The sequence below is a fragment of the Marmota flaviventris genome, chromosome 9 (genome assembly GCF_047511675.1).
Source record: "Marmota flaviventris isolate mMarFla1 chromosome 9, mMarFla1.hap1, whole genome shotgun sequence".
NCBI lineage: Eukaryota > Metazoa > Chordata > Mammalia > Rodentia > Sciuridae > Marmota > Marmota flaviventris.
The window spans coordinates 77,213,643-77,227,817 of NC_092506.1; the positions used below are offsets into that span (position 1 = coordinate 77,213,643).

General features: G+C 33.2%; 1 protein-coding gene across 1 annotated transcript in view; it reads right to left on the reverse strand.

Annotated features, from left to right (window-relative positions):
• Positions 1-6,409: 6,409 nt before the first annotated feature.
• Positions 6,410-14,175, reverse strand: part of LOC114105049 (N-acetylated-alpha-linked acidic dipeptidase 2) — a 52,768-nt gene continuing 45,002 nt past the window's right edge. The window contains 3 exon segments of the mRNA XM_071616597.1: positions 6,410-8,223; positions 10,497-10,589; positions 11,910-11,991. Coding sequence (XP_071472698.1) covers positions 8,034-8,223; positions 10,497-10,589; positions 11,910-11,991 — 365 coding nt within the window. The 3' untranslated portion in view covers positions 6,410-8,033.

The window sequence follows — 14,175 nt, forward strand, 5'->3', positions numbered from 1 at the left end:
CTTTGAATAGCATAAAGAATATACTATGCACGTTTCAATAGCCAGAACAGAGTTCTTATATTTGACTTGGTCTTTTTGTTTCATGTTTTTCCTTAAGGATATAATCTCAAGTTTGGATAAAAAGAAACTACTTAGAGAAATATAGGAATTATAAATTATAATGTCAAATAATTAAAACAACCTAAATGCCCAACAGGGGAAGAAATTATGGAAAGATAACTACCAATTTGGCATTTTATAAACATTAAAATGTATTATTATAAATATTATATATACAAATATAATAACACAAGTTAAATTAAAAATATAAGAAATTATATAGCTTTATTTTTACCAAACAAACAAAAAAAAACATAGGGGGAATAAAGCAATTATTGTAATAATTATATTATATTGACATTACTATGAGGGGAGTTTCTTTATCCTTTATATTTTTCTCTAAGTTTTTTTTATGCATGAAAAAAAACAAGGAATGCCTTTTTATGGAGATCCCAAACATCATCTATTCTATCTTTAGATTTTCTATCTTTTCCTAATTGATTTTATTTTTTTAAAAACATGGCGATGGAATGCATTACAATTATTATTACACACATAGAGCACAATTTTTCATATTTCTGTTTGTATATAATGTATGTTCACACCAATTCATGTCTTCATATGTGTACTCTGGATAATGATGTACATCACATTCCACCCCTGGCCCCTCTCTTCCTCTCCCACCCCTTTGCCCTATCTAGAGTTCCTCTATTCCTCCCAAGCTCTCCCTCCCTATCCCAGTAGGAGTCAGTCACCTTGTATCAGAGAAAACATCCACCATTTGGCTTTTTGGGATTGGCTAACTTTACTTAGCATTATCTTTTCCAACTGCATCCATTTACCTGCAAATGCCATGATTTTGTTCTGTTTTATTGCTGAGTAATATTCCATTGTGTATGTGTATATATATATATATATATATATATATATATATATATATATATGCCATTTTTTAAAATCCATTCATCTACTGAAGTGTAGGAGTAACTCTCAGATTGCATCTAGCAGCTAGAAGCAACTCAGAGTGCTTTAAATACCTTCGCTCATATAGGCCTGAGAGGAACACCTGAAGGATGGGGATCTCTGCTCTAGCAAACAGTCTGAGAAACCACATCCTTGGTGACTGAGGTCAGCATTTCCAGGGAACTGAGAGACAGGGGCCTCAGGGCATGATTTCCCCAACTCATATGGCCCCCTTTTCACAGGGACAATGATCCTACCGTCTGCCTTCCACTGCATAGCAATATTTAGAGCTTCCTCATAGTGTGATTACTTTGATTATAAGATGATTGTTTTCTAAATGTTATATAACCTACTTGCTTATGTATGATTGGAGGATATGCCCTATATCAATTGTAATCACTTCTTCATTAAATGAGCCTGCTGGAGGTTGGCTGAGGTTGCCACCTGCCATATCTCATCAGCTCCCAGTGTCTGTGTGTTGACTCCAGGTCCCCCACACCAACTGCGACTGAGGTAGCTGAGTGACTCACAGCAACACTAAAGAACATCTAGGTTGGATCAACAATTTAGCCATTGTGAATTGTGCTGCTTTAAACATCAATGTGACTGTGTTCCTGTAGTATGCTGTTTTCCATTGGGTATAGACTTAAAAGTGGGATACCTGGGTCAAATGGTGGTTCCATTCCCAGTTCTCCAATGAATCTTCATACTTCCACATTGGCTTCACGGATTTGCAGTCCCACCAGCAATGTATGAGTGTACCTTTTTCCTCACATCCTTGCCAACACTTATTGCTGTTCATCTTCATAATAGCTGCCATTCTGACTTGAGGGAGGTGATATCTTACAGTAGCTTTGATTTGCATTTCTCTAATTGCTAGAGATGATGAACATGTTTTCATATATTTGTTGATTGATTGTATACCCTCTTCTGAGAAGTGTCTGTTCAGGTCCTTGGCCCATTTATTGATTGGGTTATTTGGGTTTTTTTGGTGCTTAGCTTGTTGAGTTTTTTATATACCCTAGAGATTAGTGCTCTATCTGATGTGTGTGGGGTAAAGATTTGCTCCCAGGATATAGGCTCTCTATTGACCTCACAGATTGTTTCTTTTGCTGAAAAGAAACTTTTTAGTTTCAGCCCATCTGATTTATTGATTCTTGGCTTTAATTCTTGCACTATAGGAGTCTAATTAAGGAAGTTGTGGCCTAACTCCATGTGATGAAGATTAGGACCTATTTTTTCTTCTAATAGATGCAGATTCTCTGGTTTAATTCCTAGGTCTCCTTGATTCATTTTGAGTTGAGTTTTGTGCATGGTGAAAGATAGGGGTTTAATTTCATTTTCCTGCACATGGATTTCCAGTTTTCCCAGAACAATTTGTTGAAGAGGCTATCTTTTCTCCAATGCATGTTTTTGGTGCCTTTGTCTAATATAAGATAATTGTAATTTTCTGGGTTAGTCTCTGTGTCCTCTATTCTATACCACTGGTCTACTAGTCTGTTTTGATGCCAGTACCATGCTGTTTTTGTTACTGTTGCTCTGTCGTATAGTTTTAGGTCTGGTGTAGTGATGCTACCTGCTTCAGTCTTCCTGCTAATGATTGCTTTAGCTATTCTGTGTCTCTTATTTTTGCAGATAAATTTCATGATTGCTTTTTCTATTTCTATGAAGTAGTTTTTTCTTTAAAAAATTTGTGTTTCTTCCTACCTCTGACAGACTGCCTGATGACTTATATTATATTTTCTGAGGCACTCAGATTAAACTCCCATATGTGCCTTATTCTCTCTAAATGATAATTAAGATACAGTTTGTTTCTTTCTATAATATTTAGGCATCCTGAAACACCTGTGTGTTGCACAAAATAACAGTAAACATCAAATAGAAAATTAAACTCCATGTTGGATTTCTCAACTAAAACTTTCAAATCTAAAAGGACAGTTCTCATCCTGCTTTTCTTACATCAGTGTTTTTGCTCATCAGAGAACATGGGTTCTTGAGACTTTAGTACCTTCAGAGTTGCATAATAATTAACATTAAAATCTATAATCCTCTTGCCCTCCATGGGGAGACTGGAATGCTCCAAGAGTGAAAAATTTTCTTAACTGTCATAAACTGAGTATTTGAAGCCCAGTGTTGTTTCAGGTTGAACTCAGGTACTGTACAAAGAACCTCTGAAAGCATTTAGTGGAAGCTACAAAATGAGAAACTTAGAAAAGTAGACATAGGAGATGGAGATGAAGATGAAGAAGGATATTGAAAGAGGGAGAAAAGAGAGAGAAACGGGTGTATAAGAGAAAAAGAGAGAAAGAGGGAAGAAGAATTAAAAAGAAGTGTGTGTGTGTGTGTGTGTGTGCGCGCGCGTGCCCTTATTTGAGTAGATCCACATAACCTCTTGTATTTACAGCAATGCTTTCTGAATTTGATTCAGAAACCTGTAACTTCATATTGAAATTATGTTTCATTCTTATCTTCTTTGTTTATGTGAGCTGCTAACAGGTAAAGTCTATGGCTCATTTATACTATCACAAAAACTCAGTTCATTATGTTGAATAAGTAAATGTTGAAAATAGCTCAAATCTAAATTACGGGGTCTTTGTAATATCAATTTCCCATTTGTCTACATAGTGTAGCCTATAGAACAACACTGAACTCCTATTTCACTTTACAGCTTTCCAGTTGCAAATGTGGGCAACTTGATAACCTATTGTTTCTTCTATATGCCATTTATAAAGTGGAGCTATTGCTGGGTGCAGAGGTGCACACCTGTAATCCCAGAAACTCTGGAAGATAAGGCAGAAGGATTACAAGTTCAAGACCTGTGTCAGTAACTTAGGGAGGCCCTAAACAACTAAGTGAGATCTGTCTCAAAATTTCAAATAAAGTAAAATTAAAAGGTGTGGGGATGTGGCTCAGTGGTTAAGCACCCCTGGGATCAATCCCTAGTACCAAAAATTAATTTAAATCAGTTACAAAATTATATTTAAAAAATAAAGTTATTTCCCTATCCAACCTGAAGGATTGCCCTGAAGATTAAACATAATATGTTAGCACTCAGAACAGTGATTATTAAACACTGTTATTATTAAAAACAACATAAAAAGTAAAAGCAAATTAAGCCAATGAATAAGACAATTATTCCTTTTCATAGTGATTATTTCTCCTTTGTTAATTAAATTATGACACAAGTAATATACTGAATTCAAAAATTACTGTTTATTATTTATGTCTGTTAGATTAATTTTGATTATATTGAATCATTTTTTATTACAACAACAACCAAATATCAGCCTCTGGAATGGAAGCTCTGTGACAGTGTTGGATAGTAGGCTTTTCACTACCATTGAAAGAACAAAAAGACACCATGTCTTATGCTCATGAGAAATAATCTTTAATAACAAGAAAATATCATGAGTTGTCACTTGAAAAATATTTATAATTTTCCTAGCACCTGAAAAAACATTTTTAGATTGTTTCATTTAAATATTGATATGACTTCCATGAGTAGATAATTAAGATTCCTAAGGTGAAAAAAGTCTTCCCTGCATTTATATTCTTAGATGTATCACTTACTATTTCCACTTACATAAAAATTACTATCACATGATTCCATTGGCACATGTCACAGTATCAATAGGTTCATAAGCCTCAGCAAAACAGAATTTTGCAGGATATCAAAACTATGATAATTACCTTGCTTGTTCTTAATTTGCATATTATAGAATTTTTTATTTTTATTTTTTGGCTGGCTAATTAACACACTTGCATTTACTCATACCTACATTAATTCTCTTTTAATCACAATATTATTGAGGATTATGAATGATCAACTGATGTTTCTAAAAATGCATTCATTGATCCTTTATGGTTACTAGATAGGTCATTCTCTTGGTAAGAAAGAAAATATGACTCTTCATTCTAATATAATTTTTAAAATGTTGTGCACTGTGGAAAAAATATCAAAATTGATTTTTTGCAAGATAATAGTATATTTTAAAATATATGTAGTAAATAATAAAAATATACTATATCGGCTCTGAATCTCTGAAAATATCTTGAGAAAGTTTAAAATATAAAAGTATCTCTAAAAATATTTGTTATCTCCAAATATATTCAATCCAATTTTTCCTAGTTGTAACTGGAGCAATTGTCTGTCAGTTACTACAACATCCCCAGGAATGAAACTCCCTATTGAAGAGATTTTAAATAGTGCATGTATGCTTACATTTAGGAAGATCATTCTAAGTATAATTATGGATATAAAGGAGAAAAGGAAGTGGAATGATCTCAAGAGAAGTTATATCATTTAAGTGAAAGATGGCTTCTCTGAATTTAGATTAATTAGATTGGAAATTAGAATATAAGAACTATTGAAAAGGTAGAGAGGTATAGGCATGGTGGTACACACCTGTAATTCCAGGTACTTTAGAAGCTGAAGCAGGACAGACTGTCAGAAAAGAGAATGTAGAGCAAATGACTTCATAGTTAGAAAGCAACAACAAGGGAAGGCAGTCTAGCTTTTACCTATGTAGCACTATCATTTATTTGGAGGTGACTATTTTACCCTAAACTAATTTCTACACTTAAAAGCTCAAGGATCAACTAATTGAAGTTCTTTAAAGTATGAACTTCAGGAAAATATTCAGATGGCCAGTGTGTGTATATGTAATGAGTATTATTTATATCCTCAGAAGAACTGCTAAATTAGAAAACTGGAAGAGGATTTATATTTGTGAACTGTATTGCATCCCATAAATTCATATACTATTTCCTGTTCAAAATGAAATTTTTTATTTTATCAATTATAAAAGGAATATATCCTGATATTAAAAACTTAAGCAACCCAGAAAAATACTGAGTCTTGCCACCCCAAAGTAAGCACTGTTGACATTTTGTTGATATTTTTATATTTAGATTTATCACTTTTTTTTTGAAACAAAAGTCATGGACAATTTACCATATGAATTAAAATGTATATATCATCAGTTTTAGGATTATACAGTAAGTTAATCAGTTCTCCATTGAAATTTTGTTCGTTACTTATTTCACTATGATATAGAATGCTGCAGTAAACACCCTTGTGTTATATATTCTGTTCAATTTCCTCTACAGAACAAATTTTTAAAATTTCTAAGTGTATATATATATATATATATATATATATATATATATATATATATATATCTTTCACATGCCTATAGCTTAGTGGTCTACTTTAATATTATGTAACTTCTGATTGTATTAAACATGTTTAATTTTTTTAGATGACTAAAGTAAATTACTGTAGTATAATAGGAATGTATGCCTTATTTAACTTTGATTTTAAAAATCATTCATAAATCAGGCAATACACACTGACAACAATATATTTCTTTGTTATTATTTTCTATGTATTCTTAAAAGAAATAATCGTTCATTTGGGGGAATAATGATTAACAGCTCAACTGTTAATCAAATGCTCAGGAGGAAAATTTAAAAAAATACAAACATTCAAATGTGTAATTAACATGGGCTAGCACATACCCTACATCCAGTATCATGGACTGATTACAGTGTTTCCCACTTCGCTGCTTGTTCTGATCAATTGTTGATGAAAGATGAGAAAAACAAAATAGCTTGCCAATTAAAGGAACAGTAAGTTGCAAAGATTAATACTTTATCCCAAATACATATTTCAAGTCACATATGCCAGTTAGCCCATGTATTTCTTCAAAAAAAGCTGCCAGCAGGAATAATACCCTTCAAGAGATTTCCAAACTTTTGTGTTGTCTCCTTTAGAAATGATGTAATAGAGTTGGAAGGAACTGATGTCCAGTTACATATAATTGACTCAGTTGGATAGTAGAAATGTATGACTCATGGGTGTTAATCCACTCTTTTCTACAACACAGTGCCTCCCCATGCATGCCAGGCAAGCACGTTACCACTTGAGCCACATCCCCAGCCCCAACTTGTTATCTTTTTAAAGCAGAAGACTTTGTGGTATTTTTCATAGAATAAGTGGGACACAAAATTTATCTTGATGACTCAAGATTATTGTTACACATGTGCTTATTTTATTGTGGGGAAATGGTGAGACACCCTGTAGTAATGTTGAGTTATAAAAGTAATGTCTGTTTCTAAATACCCCCAACTCTTTTTTATATTAAATCATATTGTTGGCCTTGTAAGGAGTGGCAGATGTAGTTTCTCCTTGCAGTCAAACTTGGAGTTGTCCCTTACTTGCCTGTGCCTGCCAATAAATCCATTCTAATTTTTGATTCTCAACTCTTTTTGGTAACATAGTTGAACAGTCAAGCTAATTGAAACTTAATTATGTTCACCTGTAATTCTGTGACTTCATAAAGGCTTGCAGATGCTGATATGCTTTATAGAAGCTAGATTGGAACTTTGGGGCAGCTATCTCATCACCTATTAGATTTATGTATTTATTCAGTAGAGTTGAATTTATCACAAGTTTAGATACTATTGACTTTTTCTGACAATTGGCACTACTTTGGTAATTTTACAAGAGAAGATGTGCTAGCCCAGTTTTTCTACCAGACCTTTTTTTTTGTAGTCAAATTTACCAGGGCATAATTTTCATAAACTAAGATGTAGACATTTTTAGTTTGATGAGGTATGGCAAATGTGTACACTGCTGTAACAGCTCAATATACAGAAAACGCATTTATCCAAGAAAGATTTTCCATACATCTTTGTGATCACCCTTTCCCTCTGGTCGTTTGTCCAATCACCAATTTATATCTAGTTTAACACTTCTTCATGTAAATGGTTTTGCCTTATGTACTCTTTTATGCCTAGCTTCTGTCACTCAACAATGTCTGCCAGTAGCATTGCTTCATTTAATTTTAATTATGAGTAGTATTCCCTTATGGACATGTATTCCCACAATTTATCCATTTATCTGTTGGTAGACATTAAAAAAATCAAGACTATAGAACACTCTGGCTTCACAGGCAATCAAAAAGACTAACTTCATCCTCAGACTTTCAGCAACACATTTAATAGTTATTCACTTAGCTGATGCCTTCTTATAACACTTCTTTCAGTGTTCCTGCTGCTGCTTGAATTGTGAAAACTGCAATAGAAATATGTTTCTTTATTTCTGTCCAGGCCAAGTGAGGGTCTGCTTTATTTTCAATATCAAACATAGCATCATAAATCCCAGGAAATGATTCTCCAGCATATTTGTTGTGGCTACTTGGAGCAAAAATGATGTGCCTAAAAGAAAATATTCTTATTATTTAAAACAAATGGAAATGAATTAGTACCATAACTATATTCACTTCAGAAGTTATTTGGGAAAGTGAAAGGGTTCAATATGTTATATATTCACTTAATAAAGTAACCTTTACATTTGTACACGGAAAAATTATTCCTATACCACTGCAGTAGACAAACTCCATAATGTAACTACTTTAGAATATACTTTTAATATTTAGTTAATAGTCAAAAATGTATTTTAAAAAATACAGTGTAGGCCAGTCACAGTGGCATATACTTGTCATCCCAGTGATTCAGAAGGCTGAGGAAGAAGGATCATAGGTTTGAGGCCAGCCTCAGCAACTTAATAAGAACCTGTCTCAAAATAGTAAAAGCACCCCTGAGTCCAATCCCCAGTACCAAAAAAGTAAAATTAAAAAATCAGTGTAATTTTTTTGGAGATTAGGTTGTAGTAACCTCATCAAATTTTAAAATGTGTTGGTCCTTAGACCCTGAAATCCCAAGTCCTAATTATGGAGATAGTAATAGTTCAAATAGGACACAACAATGACTTACTTCCATATATATTTATTATGTCCTATAGTAATAAATAACTGGGAGAAAAGACTCAAAGTGGTAGAGTGCTTGCCTAGCACATGTGAGACACTGGGTTTGATCCTCAGCACCAAATAAAGGTATTGTGTTGTGTCCATCTGCAACTAAAAAAATAATAATAATAATAATTTAAATAAGATAAATTATAAAATGTGAGCCATATAATATAGCAGTAGGCTGCAGATGAAAAGAGCAAAACTATACAGTAACATAGAAAGCTAGAAGAGATTATTAAGGGAAAAAATATGTAAACTCCTATATGGTTCCATTTATCTTTAAGTAAAGAAATGTTCATATTATAATGTGTGCATGTATATGTATGCAGACAATATGTGTATTATAAGTAAATGTATACATATATACATGAATACAATTTATGCATACTTACATTTAAACCATATATACAGATTATAATGATACACATTTTACATATTCATACAAATATATATATATATGTGTGTGTGTGTGTGTGTGTGTGTGTGTAAAGAAATTCCCAATAAACACTGAATTTCTCTGAAAATAGTGGGACTGAGTGAAATATAGGAGGGAGTAATGAAAATGCCTTGTCTCTTTTTTTTTTTCTATATGCTCCTATAAAGACTGATATTTTTATATTTTAAAATAATAGGTGTTTGATTATAAATAATAGAAATTTAAAGAAACTAATAACAAGATTATAGATATTGTTTTTAACTTTTTGATTTATATACTTAACTAATTGCCCTATTTCATTTGCATGAGTAAACATTTATGTTCTTATTTACAATTTATAAAACTAACTGCCATGTACTGAGTGTATGCTTCTTTAATTTTGCCTCGCTCACACTTACTACGTGACAGAGCTGGGCTCCATAAACTTCTTATAATTACTTAAATGTTAATAATAATCACTGACATTTAGGAAAGTAATGTATACAACAATTTTTGGCATGTTATTTGTTGATAGATAGCCTTAGCAATTAACATCATCTTAATTGAGATAGGAAAGCCATGGAAGCCACTTAAACTAAATCTCACATCTGTAAGTGAACTTGATCATATATTTTATGACTTTACATTTTAGGACCTTTCTAATTTTCACAAGAAACCATAATTTACAAAGGACCTTGAGAAAACATGACTGATATACAAAAAGAAAACCATTATATTTCTTTAGAGGAACATGGTAGCCATCTTTAAAAAACCTAAAATGTTATATGGAAATGTTACTCTACTTTGGAGAAAAGATCTGGGTCAATGGGAGAACATTACAGAATAATAGATTTCAGATCTTTATGAAGAAAGTTTCGTAATAATGAGACCTTCTCTAACAGACTGGACTTCCTCATGAAGTAAGCTTCCCATCCTGTATATGTTAACTGAGAATCTGTAAGGATTCATGTAGACAGTTCAACTAGCTGAACTCTCTAAGATCTCCTTTTAAATTCTATGGCTTGATAATTTTGTTATAAGAATTCTTATTCAATCCTCACCATTTGTAGAAAAATGTGTAATTTTTTGGTATTATGTATTATACTAGTATTAGATGCAAAATATGCCCATGTTTCCTTCAGTATACATAGTCACCCTCTATTCATTTAATAATAACAGTTTACAGCCGACTTTGGGTATTTTTTTTTTCTTGTCAAAGTGAGGTATTTGGTACCCTTTAGTGGATTCCCTACTGTTTTCCTTACCTATAAAACTGTTTCCCTGGTAAACCAAGGGGATCAATGAATGCTCTTTCCAGAAGCATCAATTGGTCATTCATAATTCTCACTGCAATGGGACTTTGAGAACAAGAAATATGTAATTAAAACCTTTACTATAGAACCATATTTAAAATAATATTAAATAAAGATGACATGGAAAAATAATTAAAATCAGTATATTTTTCTTTTTAACAAAAATGCATATTAATCCAGTACTGCTTTACATGATAAACTACATAGCAAGGTCATCATTCTGGCATTTATAATAACAGTCCTACTGGTAATGATTTGTTTTTCAAGGCCACAAGATGATCAAAAAGAACTGGAAGACAGTCAGCTAGGCATTTTGGATAGTATAGGGTGAACTACCAAGTTGTTCCTGACAAGTCACTCAGCCTACTGTGGAAGAAAGGAGCCAAATAAAGGCAGAATAGCAAACAATGACTGAAGGTTTTAGGAGTTCATAAGAAGGGAAGGAAACAGTGGGCTGGGAATTCCTTTTGCACTTGAAATTTTCAGACTGTCATCTTGAGTTCCCTGGGCACGCCTACAATTCAAAGGAGAAGAAAGTCTCCTTAAAATGACTGACAAAGCCATTTTAAGGTGTGATGGCTCATGCCTGTAATATCAGCAGCTCAGGAGGCTAAGACAGGAGGACTAGAAGTTCAAAGCCAGCCTCAGCAATTCAATGAGGCCCTACATAACTTCAGGAAACCCTGTCTCTAAATAAAAATACAAAAAAGGACCGAGGATGTGGCTCAGTAGTAAAGCACCCCTAGGTTCAATTCCAGGTACCAAAAGAAAAAAGAAAAAAAAATATGACTGGCAAAGCTTTCTGTTTTCTGATTAAGTCTGAAAACGTAATGTCATGGGCTATAATGTGGAGAAATTTATGTTTATTACATAATGTTTTACTTTGAATATAACTTTTAAACTATTTTCAAGCTAAAACCGGCAACAAGTTATATGAATTTGATAAAGAAAGAGTTATAAATTGATGCATAGAAGTGTTGGAAAAGGACTATAATGAAATAGAGTACAAATGCACTTAAACCCATAAAGCTATGAATGAATACCAGCTAAACAACACAAACTCCTAAAAACATGTTTCTGGCCCTTGTATTGGAATGAGTGTTTAGACTTCCATTTACAACAGTATCTCCTAAATAACCTGAAGTTCTTTTTAAAAAGCAAATTTTAATTCTCTATGTCAAATTTTATTCTCTATGGTGGGCTCTGATTTCTGCCTTTCTAACAAGCTTGTAGGTAATGGTGTGCTATTGATTTGCAGACCATAATTTGAATAGCAGTGATTTAGAGCCGAATGCTTAAGGGAGTGAAAACAGTTCATTCCTGCAACCAGATTATTCTTCAAAACAGTAGGCATCTGAAACTTACTTATTAAGATCAACTTCTGTAAGTCTTCTATGAAAATCTGAAGCAGCCTCTGAGAAGTTTTTTACAGCAGAAAACAAGGAGTCTTTTTTTTTTAAGTAGAAAAAAGAAATTACAGGCATTAGTGAGTCATATTTTAATTTCATTTTTCTGTCCTCTCCACACTAATGTGACGGAATAGATGCTGAAACTATTTTGTTACTGAGCCTTCTTGTAGATTCATGAAAAGTATTAGAATATATCACCAAAAATATTGTATGAAATTTTTTAAATGGCTAAAATTATTCTTAAGGAAATTACCACTCAAAAATTTAGAATATAGATAATTCTTTGACCTATAATTTACTCAAAGCCAATATTCATTCCTTTATATATTCAACTTAAGATATTTTTATTAGGACAATTACTCCACATAAAACACTGAATATATAGCTATAAATAAATGATAATCCCTATAATTGTTACAGGATTAAAACAATAACAATTTTTTTTTCTGGCACCAGGGATGGAACTCAGGGGTACTTGGCCACTGAGCCACATCCCCAGCCCTATTTTGTATTTCCTTTAGAGACAGGGTCTCACTGAGTTGCTGAGCGCCTTGCTTTTGCTGAAGCTAGCTTTGAATTCTTGATCCTCCTGCCTCAGCCTCCTGAGCCACTGGGATTATAGGTGTGTAACACTGAGCCTGACTCAATTTTAATTTCCAAGCAGTACATTTAAGATCTTACTCAAAAGGCAACCTGTGACAAACTGATATATCCAGACTCAATGATCAGGTTTGATGGGTTAAACTTTTCTTTAGTTTACAAATTAGGTTCTCAGGACTTCTTTAATGCTACAATTTATTGTTTTTCATGTTTTCTAAGCAGGAGTTGATTGATGGATACTGGGAATTGAACCCAGTGTTGCTTTGCCACTGAGCTACATCCTCAGCCCTTTTTATTTTTAATTTTGAGACAGGGTCTTGCTGAGTTACTGAGGCTAGCCTCAAATGTGTGATCCTCCTCTCTCAGCTTCCCAAGTGTCTGGGATTACAGGCATACACCAACCACTGCACCCGGCTTCTAAGCAATACATTATTGTTTTGCTATTTGCATCATTCTGTTATGCAGACAAAGTATAACATAAAGTATTCATTTTATAGATACAGCATGTACAGCTCAGACAACAGGATTTCTATTAGGTCACTCTGATAATTGGTACCTTCAATATAAACACATTTAGAATGAAAAACAGGGTCTTTTCATCCTAGATTTTCTTCAATTTTACTTGTGTTTTAAATCTTGCTTAAATAATAACAGATGTGATGGAAACTGAGGGAAGAGAGTATTGAAGTTTTTAAGTTTAACTGTTTAACAGAAGTTACAAGGCACAGTGGCACATGCCTGTAATCCCAGTGACTGAGAAGCCTGAGGCAGTAGTATCTCAAGTTCAAGGCCAGTCTCAGCAACTTAGACCCTAACTCAAAATAAAACATAAAAAGGACTGGGGATGTAGTTCAGTGGTAAAGCTACTTGGGCACAATCCCCAGTATTGCAAAAAAGAAAAAGAAAAATGTACTGAAGTCAAGATAAGAATGGAAATGTTTTCCTAGAATTTAGTGACTCAGGTCAATGACAATTTTGGCAAAAGCCACTTTCAGTAGATAAGATAGCACAATGAATTAATTTGTGTGGCATGGAGAACTGGAGACAGGGAATGCCAATTTTGTATTCATTCATTTGGTAATTCATCAGACTTTTCTTCTTCATTGAAAACATTTTTCCAAGATAATATTTTTGACTGGCACTAAATGAAGACTTTCAATAGTGAAAGAAGTAGTACACATCAAAAAAAAAAGAAATACTATTGAAAGATAGGAAAATATTTCATCTGAAGGAGAGTCACCAATGAAGAAATTACTAAAATAGAGCAGAGCAAGGCATTAACAGAGCAGACCAGGTCCCAAACACGGTAAGCTGGTAGAAGAATGAATACCATTTAAAGGGAGCCCTTCTGTTGAGCTTGTGTAGTTTATGCCTCTTGATTGGACCCTGACTAATACAAATGGATAAGACATAATTCCACCAAAAGGAAATCTGGGCACTTATAAAGGCAACTGTATGCTAAATAGCCAAAGAAATATCAAGGACTGTCTTCCTGTTAACTCTGCTTATTTCTCTAATTTAATCTCTTCATTTCCTTCACCATGCAGAGAGATACCCCAATCATTGATATAACCACAATTCTCTGTATTTTCTTTGCTTGATTTTATTTCTATATCAAAGTA